This window comes from Sarcophilus harrisii, chromosome 6 (genome assembly GCF_902635505.1).
Source record: "Sarcophilus harrisii chromosome 6, mSarHar1.11, whole genome shotgun sequence".
Taxonomy (NCBI): domain Eukaryota; kingdom Metazoa; phylum Chordata; class Mammalia; order Dasyuromorphia; family Dasyuridae; genus Sarcophilus; species Sarcophilus harrisii.
In genome coordinates, this window is record NC_045431.1 from 195,809,749 (window position 1) to 195,819,117 (window position 9,369).

Below are 9,369 nucleotides of genomic sequence, written 5' to 3' on the forward strand. Positions count from 1 at the left end.
TAGTTTCAATTTCTTCATCTGAGAATTGTCTGTTCATATCCTTTGACCATTTTCAATTGGAGAATGGCTTGATTTTTATAAATTAGAGTTAATTCTCTATATATTTTGGAAATGAGGCCTTTATCAGAACCTTTGACTGTAAAAATATTTTCCCAGTTTATTGCTTCCCTTCTAATCTTGTCTGCATTAGTTTTGTTTGTACAAAAACTTTTCAGTTTGTATAATCGAAATTTTCTATTTTGTGATCAGTAATGATCTCTAGTTCTGCTTTGGTCATAAAAACCTTCCCCTTCCACAGGTCTGAGAGGTAAACTATCCTATGTTCCTCTAATTTATTAATAATTTCATTCTTTATGCCTAGGTCATGAACCCATTTTGACCTTATCTTGGTGTACGGCGTTAAGTATGGATCAATGCCTAGTTTCTGCCATATTAGTTTCCAATTTTCCCAGCAATTTTTATCAAACAGTAAGTTCTTATCCCAAAAGCTGGGATCTTTGGGTTTGTCAAAGACTAGGTTGCTATATTTGTTGACTGTTTTATCCTTGAACCTAATCTATTCCACTGATCAACTAATCTATTCCTTAGCCAATACCAAATAGTTTTGGTAACTGCTGCTCTATAGTATAGTTTTAGATCTGGTACAGCTAAGCCACCATCATTTGATTTTTTTTCATTAATTCCTTGAAATTCTTGACCTTTTGTTTTCCATATGAACTTTGTTGTTATTTTTTCTAGGTCATTAAAATAGTTTTTGGGAGTCTGATTGGTATAGCGCTAAATAAATAGATTAGTTTAGGTAATATTGTCATCTTTATTATATTTGCTCGCCCTATCCAGGAGCATTTAATATTTTTCCAATTGGTTAGATCAGACTTAATTTGTGTTAAAAGTGGTCTGTAATTTTGCTCATAAAGTTTCTGATTTTCCCTTGGCAGATAGATTCCTAAATATTTTATATTATCAGTAGTTACTTTAAATGGAATTTCTCTTTGTAACTCTGACTGTTGGATTTTGTTAGTGATATATAAGAATGCTGATGACTTATGTGGGTTTATTTTATAACCAGCAACTTTGCTAAAGTTGTGGATTATTTCTAATAACTTTTTAGCAGAATCTCTGGGGTTCTCTAAGTATACCATCATGTCATCGGCAAAGAGTGATAATTTGGCTTCCTCATTGCCTATTCTTATTCCTTTAATCTCTTTCTCAGCTCTTATTGCTATAGCTAGCGTTTCTAATACAATATTAAATAGTAACGGTGATAGTGGGCAACCTTGTTTCACTCCAGATCTTATTGGGAATGGTTGCAGTTTGTCTCCATTACATATGATGCTTACTGATGGTTTTAAATAGATGCTGCTGATTATTTTAAGGAAAAGTCCATTTATTCCTATACTCTCAAGTGTTTTTAATAGGAATGGATGTTGGATTTTATCAAATGCTTTTTCTGCATCTATTGAGATGATCATATGGTTTTTGTTAATTTGGTTATTAACATGGCCAATTATATTGATAGTTTTCCTAATATTGAACCAGCCCTGCATTCCTGGTATAAATCCTACTTGATCATAGTGTATTATCTTGGAGATGATTTTCTGTAGTCTTTTTGCTAATATCTTATTTAAGATTTTAGCATCAATATTCATTAGGGAGATTGGTCTATAATTTTCTTTCTCTGTTTTCAGCCTACCTGGTTTAGGTATCAGTACCATGTCTGTGTCATAGAAGGAATTTGGTAGGACTCCTTCATTCCCTATTTTATCAAAATAATTTATATAGCATTGGGGCCAATTGTTCTTTAAATGTTTGGTAAAATTCACATGTAAATCCATCTGGTCCTGTCTCCCATGCTATTTTCAAGGACTCATACAAACAAATTTGGGGACTCAGTATAACCCTGAAATCACCACCTCAACTGCTGCTTTCTTCCAGTCTCTGGGTCTTCCCATTCAAAGACAAAGAGGATTCTACTATTCTCTTCTAAAGGGCAGCTCCAAAATGCATCTTTCAGGTCCAATAAACTGATCTACTTGGCAGAGCCAGGAATCCGGTCCTGGATGGTATATGGGTCCTGAACCATAGGGTAGGATGGTAACACAATCTTGTTGATCTCCCTCAAATTTTAAACTAACCTGCATTTCCCATGCTTCTTGACAGGAAATATAGGTGTATTGAAGGGTGAAATACAGAGTTCTATTAATCTATTTCTCAGTAAGCCTTGTATCACAGGTTGTAAACCTCTCCTTCCTTCTAGGGAAATTGGGTATTGTATGACTCTCATTACATCCCTAGGATCTTTCAATGTGGTCTTTATCAGAACTATGTCTGCTCTGCTGAATTATCAGGTCCTGCCCAAACCTCAGAGTTTATCCTAGTCTGTTCTTCCTCATTCATTAGTACCATTTTATTGGGGTATATACTGGGTCCATGTGGAATCAACACAATTGCTATTTAGTTATTAAATCTCTCCCCAGCAAGTTTACTCCAGCTTCTGAGATGAGCAGAAATCTGCCCAATGTTTCCCTTTTTCCAATATAAATTTTATAGGGGATGGTCATAGGTAAAAGAAAATTTTCTCCTTTAACCCCAGAAATCACCAGGGTCTCCTTAAATAATTTAACCCCCTCAGGCAAACAGATCACTGAGGATCTTGATGCCCCTGTGTCCACTAAGAATACAATAGCTTTTTGGTGGGGCCCCACCCTTATATTTATCAAGAGTTCTGGGTTGGAGTCTTTCAAGAATTCCTGACTTTCCTAATCTTTATCAAGCTCAACAAGGGAATATATCTGCTGTTCCATTCTCTGCTGGGGAGTCTTTTTGTATATGTCCTTTTTGTTGACATCCCAGCATCCTAAAGGCTTTAGACCAGCAGGAACAATAAACCTCCTATTGTTTCCTGAATATCCATATCTCCTCTCCTTGGGGCCTTGTCCTGTCAGCTTTTCTACATTCCTTGCAATTTCCTTTACCATCTGGACTAAGATGTTGGCTTTCTGCTTTTGTTTCTCATCATCTTTTCTAACATACACCTTGGTGGCCTCTTCCAATAGATTGGAAAGGCTCTTATTATTCCATCCTTCTATTTTATGTAACTTCTTACTTATTAAGCCTGACTATGCATTGGTCACAAAGTACAATTTTAAGGTATCTTCTACTCCTGGCTCTACTCCATCAGAATCAAACCCAGAGTACTTCCTCATGCTATCTTTTAGTCTTTTCAGATAGTCAGCTGGTGACTTTTCCTTCCCCTGAGTCATCCCAAAGGCCTTTCTCATGTTCTGTGCCTTTGGTACTGCATTTTGAATTCCTGTAATTATCAGTTCTCTAAGACCTTTCATACTTCCCTGATGTACAGGGTTATTGTGACCCTAGTTCGGATTTACTATAGGGTATTTCTGGTCAGCTGGAGGATGTCTTCTGTCCCACTCTTTATAGCTGCTCCTCTGATTAGACCCCTCTCCTCTCAGGAGAAGAGAGCATTCAAAATAGACATAAGTTCTCCCCAGGTAAAAAAAAATTAGGGCCAAGGAATTGGTCAAATTGCTCTGCTAATGCAGTGGGACCTTCTATTAAGGACCTCCTTTCCTTCTTAAAGTTCCTGACTTTTGTGGTACTAAGGGGAGCATTCACATATCCTATGCCTCCCTGAGCCAAGGGAACTTCTCTTACAGGATATAATTTAAAACTTGGGGTCTTGGAGTCTGGAAGGGGGGAATTTTGGATATCCCTTTGAATTCATGCTAATTTCTTCCATAGAGGAGCATATAGCCCACGGAGGGGAAGGGAAAGGAAAAAGGGTCTGTGTGGAATTTATTGAATCAAGTTCTCCCTTGCCCTCAGGAGCCTGGCAGGGGTTGATTGAATCAAGTTCTCTCCTCCCCTTTCAGACCTGGAGGCCATGGCTTCCTTGGGTGAAGATAGGTATGGAGGAAAGGGAGATAAGAGTGAGCCCCATTGCTGTGTCTTTGGAGCCTCCTCCTTTTCTACCTGCCCCTTTCCACTCTGATCCTTACTTAACATTATTTGTGCCCCAGAAAGCCATACTCTGGCATACACTGCCTCCTCTGAATTAACAGATTCTTTACTATTAACAAAGAAATTTAGTTTTGGGCATACCCAGTCTTCAGGGGAGTCATATTTAAGCCAAATGGTGCATCTACCAATAATCTTTGTTGCCGCAGACAAAACAACACTATCTTACCATCTTTTTCTCATTTTTTCCCTTGTATTATAGCAGCTTGTTCCAGTTACTTAACTTCTTTCCCAAGGGGCTATCTACTTGTATCTTTTTATCATTATTCTCCACAAGGGATGTCTGGGACTGGGTCAAACCCATTTTAATTTGGATGGAACCTAAAGTCCAAATGCCCAAACATACCAGACATCATCCCCTGACTTCCTTTACCCAAAAAGGCCTATCCTGTCCAGAGTGCCCTTCCAGAGTCTGTAAACCTCAACTCAAGGGGCTCACAGGACTTATCTCTGGGTTGTGTGCACAGCAAATTGTTTGATTGTTTTGTCCTCACCCCTAACCAGTAGGAATCTTGCTAAGGAGTTTCTGACTTTCACTTTACCCCAAGTCTCTTCAATTTGGGCCACTTTACCTTGGAGAGCAAGGAAAAAATCCATGAATTCTCTCTGGCTGCCTAAAACAGGGCAGGGCGCCATTCTGCTAACGCCTGAGAATTTACCTACTAACAAAGTCATGTGATCCCAGGTGAGCCCCCAAAACTGTATGGCTCAGAGAGGTGAGTGACCACCATATAATTTAAAAAACTAGAAATACCTCTAGGAGCATATGAAAAGGCAAGAAAGAGATATTGCACTGGAAGAGAAGATGAGATAGGTGGCAATAAATACTTAAATCTTGCTCTCATGGGAATTGGCTCAATGGAAGAACAACATACATACAGAAATGAACAAAAAAGGCTATCTTACCCTGCAGAAAAGTAAGAGGATAAAAGGATAAGAGAAGTGGGAGGTGCTGATGTATGGAAGGGTAGATCATAGGAGGTGATAGCCACAAGGAAAATTCTTTTGAGAAGGGACAAAATGAAAGCAGAGAGAGAATAGAATAAACATAAGGGAAATACAGTTAGCAATGATAATTGTGAAAAAGGATTTGAAGTAAGTTTCTCAGAAAAAGTATTTATTTCTCAAATATATGAAAATAGGAATCAAATTTATAAATATAAAAGAGCCACTTCCTGATTGATAAATGATTAAAAGATATAAACAATCAATTTTCAGGTGAAACAATTAAAGCTATTCATAGCATATGAAAAAAGCCCTAAATCATGATATAATGGAGAAATGCAAAGTAGAACAATTCTGAGGTAAGGCAGCCCTTTTGTGTAGTGCCAAGAAACTGGAAACTGAGTGGATGCCCATCAGTTGGCAAATGGCTGAATAAGTTATGGTATATGAATGTTATGGAATATTATTATTCTATAAGAAATGATCAGCAGGATGATTTCAGAGAGGCCTGGAAAGTTTTACATGAAATGATGTTAAGTGAAATGAGCAAAACCAGGAGATCATTGTACACGGCAACAGCAATATTTTGCAAAGATCAATTCTGATGGATGTCACTCTTTGCAACAATGAGCTGATTGAGACCAGTTCCAATGATCTTGTGATGAAGAGAGTTGTCTATACCCAGAGAGAAAACTGTGGGAACTGAGTGTGGATCACAACATAACATTCTCACTCTTTTTGTTGTTGTTCACTTGTATTTCGTTTTCTTACTCATTTTCTTTCCTTTTTGATCTGACTTTTCTTATGCAGCAAGAGAATTGAATAAATATGTTTGCATATATTGGATTTAACATATATTTTAATATTTATGGCATATATCGGATAGTGTGCTATCTAGGTGAGGGGTGGAGTGAAGAAGGGTAAAATTTGGAACACAAGGCTATGCAAGGGTCAATGTTGAAAAATTATTTGGGCATATGTTTTCAAAATAAAAAGCTTTAATTAAAAAAAGTGCAAATTAAAAACAACTACAGTTCCACCTTATACCTATCAAATTGGCTAATATGACAGAAAAGAAAAAAAAAACAAATCTTGGAGGCTATGTGAGAAAATTGGATCCTAAAGCACTGTTGATGGAGTTTTGAACTTATCTAATCATTCTGAATAGCAATTAGGAACTATTTCCAAGTAACTATTCTACTGTGCATAATAATTGACCCAGAAATACAACTAAGTTTGTGCTCAAAGAGGTCAAAGAAAAAGTATCAAGACTTATATGTACAAAAATATTAACTTTTTTTTTGGTAGAGGCAAAAAATTGGAAATTGAAAGCATGCCCATCAGTTAGGAAATGACTAAACAAGTTGCGGTATATGAATGTCTACGAAAAGAGGAGCAGGATGGTCTCAAAAAAATATGGAAAGACTTAAATGAATTGGTGGTACAGTAAAAAAAAAAAATGAAGAGACTATTAAGAGCAATTATATGCAATAATGAATTGTGAATAATTTTTGCTGAGAAAAGCACGATCTCAAGAGAAATAACTGATAGAGTCTGAGTACATATCAAAACATACTCCTTTTTAACTTTATTTTTCTTGGGGGTCTTTGAAAGGGGGTCTATGTTTTCTTTTCTAAATGACTAATATGGTAATATGTATTGCATGTTGATTATACATGTATGACATATCAAATTGCTTCTATTTTCAGTAAGTGAATTATGGGAGAATAGGAGGATAAGAATTTAGAAATTAAAATTTTAAAATAAATTTTTATTGGAAAGTAAAAGATGATTTATAAAATTAGGAAGGTAGTAATTCCTCTGGCTTCTGACTTAATAAGACCAGACATGAAAAAACTATTTTCAGTCTTGCCCTCCTCATACTAAGAAAATATCAAAAATCTAGAGAGCACCCAAAGGAGGATAATAAAGTCAACAACAATATTGAAAGGCAAGAAAAAGCAAAAATAAAAAAATAAAGTATGGTTCTTCTCAGAAGTCCCATTCAAATGGGAGAGGTACTATATAAATAATTGTCCATACAAATCATAGGTGAAATAGATGAATGGTCATTTAAAAAAGAAAGCTACAGTTGACTAGAAAGGAAAAAATGCTTGCAGAAAAGTACATGTGAACTGCCTTCAGGAAAACCAGGGAAATTAAATGGCAAAAATGGGCAAGCAAAACATTCCAGGGCTGTTAGATAAACAGCCAGTGTAAAGGCAAAGAAGGGCGTCAAATGTGGGGAAAGACAAGTAGTCCACTATAGCTAAATCGGACACTACATGGATGGGAAGAAGGAGTAAAAGTAGAAAGGTAGGAAAAGGACAGATTATGGAGACTTTTAAAAATGATTCTTTATCGATATCTTTTCTTTTTCAGGAACTACATTTCTTCTGCTATTTCACCCTCCCCACCTCCCATAAAGAGCTATCGCAGAGAAAAAAGGACATATTTTTTCGGGTTTATTATACGGCAAGTGTGGTCACTGATGAAAAAGGAAGTCCCCACATCACAATAGTTATAGGAAAAATTTAAGGTTGCAAAAACTGGAGACAAACATGCACAGTGATCGTGGGATGCTAAACAAATCATTACATATGAATACAATGGAATGTTACAGTGCTATAAAAAACAATCACCACCACAAAAAATATGATTAAGACAGAAATACAAAAGATTTGCATGATGGAGAGCCACTGAACACAATGACTATAAGAATGTAAATGTAAGGAACGATTCCTATATTGGAAAAGAAAATGTGTGTGTTGCCAGAATATTCCCCTTCCCCCCCCCCCCAAAAAAAAAACACCACTCAAAGAAGAGCAATATGAAGATCATATTTCCCTACTCCTTTGCAAAGGCAGGAGGTTTCTGTTTCTGAAACACTGCATGTATTTTCATATCTTTCCAATTAATATTTAAAATGACAACTTTAACTCATGACAATACAAATCTACTTTTTTAAAGTTTAAAAAAACTTTATTCATATCATTTTATCCTGACAATCCTATCAGTAAAATGTTAATTTCTTATGGGCAAAGACAATTTTTTCTTATATCCCTAAGAGTTATTGCAGTATTGAGTTGAATTCCTTAAAAAGAACATTTCCTATTCATCAGTTTTCTCAGGGCTCCTTTTACTTCATTGTTCCTTAGACTGTAGATCAGGGGGTTCAAGAAGGGGATCATTACAATATAGAAAACAGACATCACTTTATTCATATCTTCTGAGTAGTTTGACTTAGGTATCACATAAATGAATGTAGTGGTCCCGTAGTAGAGAGTGACTGCTGTAAGATGGGAGGTGCAAGTTGAGAAAGCTTTGGATCTTCCCTCAGTGGAACTTATCTTCAGAACAGAGAAGAGAATATACACATAAGAAATTATGATAATTAACACCGTAATCATAATCACTGACCCAACAGAGGCAGAAGGTAAAATTTCAGCAAGATTGTTTGAAGAGTAGGAAAGTTTCAAAAGTGGTGAATAATCACAGAAAAAATGATTAATTTCATTTGGTCCACAGAAGGACCGATTCAATAAGCAACCTATGAAGGTCCAAGCATTTACACAACTACCCAGGTAGGATGTGATGAGTAATAGAGTGCAGACCTTAGGAGACATGTTGATGGAGTAAAGTAGTGGATTGCAGATGGCCATATACCGATCATAGGCCATCACAGCCAGCAAAAAGAATTCAGCTGTCCCAAAGATGGCACCACAAAGCAATTGGGCCACACAACATTCCAAAGGGACTAGGGTTTTCTCCATAAGGAAGCTCTTGAGCATAACAGGTGTGACAGTTGAGGAATATGCAGAATCCACAAAAGCCAAGTGACTAAGGAAAAAATACATTGGAGTGTGAAGTTGGGAGCTATTTCTGATCAACATGATTATACTAACATTACCAACTAAGGTGCTAGCATAGACACCCAAAAATATCACAAAGAGGATGATACGAAGGGTTGGATCATCTGTTAACCCCAAAAGAATCAATTCAGTCACAGCAGTGCAGTTATCTCCAGACATATCTTGCAAAAAGTACCTATTAGGCAGGAGAGAGGAAAGAGATTAAAAAAGACTACAGAACTAAGAGTCATATATGTCTACTGATGTATTAAGGAAACATTCAATGAACATCTCCCACATGCCATTCCTCCCATCCTAATTCCATACTTTGCTCCTATACACCATGCCAGGGTACCAATAAGCAAAGCAAATATAGGACAAATTTGTTTTCTTCCAATTTTTCCCCATGAATCTACAGTACTGTATGAATGGACCATTTTGACACAGTGATAAGAATAAAAAATTAGGCAAGAGTAAAAATGATAATTGAATTTCTACATGGTCACCTTTCTTAACTATATACAAAGATTATATC

The 9,369-nt window shown here is 36.4% G+C and overlaps 1 protein-coding gene across 1 annotated transcript; it reads right to left on the reverse strand.

Annotated features, from left to right (window-relative positions):
* Positions 1-8,078: 8,078 nt before the first annotated feature.
* On the reverse strand, positions 8,079-9,014 carry LOC100920327 (olfactory receptor 508-like). Its single transcript, XM_003773547.1, has one exon. The coding sequence runs from the start codon at positions 9,012-9,014 to the stop codon at positions 8,079-8,081; it is 936 nt and encodes a 311-aa protein (XP_003773595.1).
* Between the last annotated feature and the right edge of the window lie 355 nt (positions 9,015-9,369).

Bases quoted from the DNA above. Each gene is read 5' to 3' on its own strand.
- LOC100920327 (XM_003773547.1), bottom strand. From the start codon at position 9,014: ATGTCTGGAGATAACTGCACTGCTGTGACTGAATTGATTCTTTTGGGG.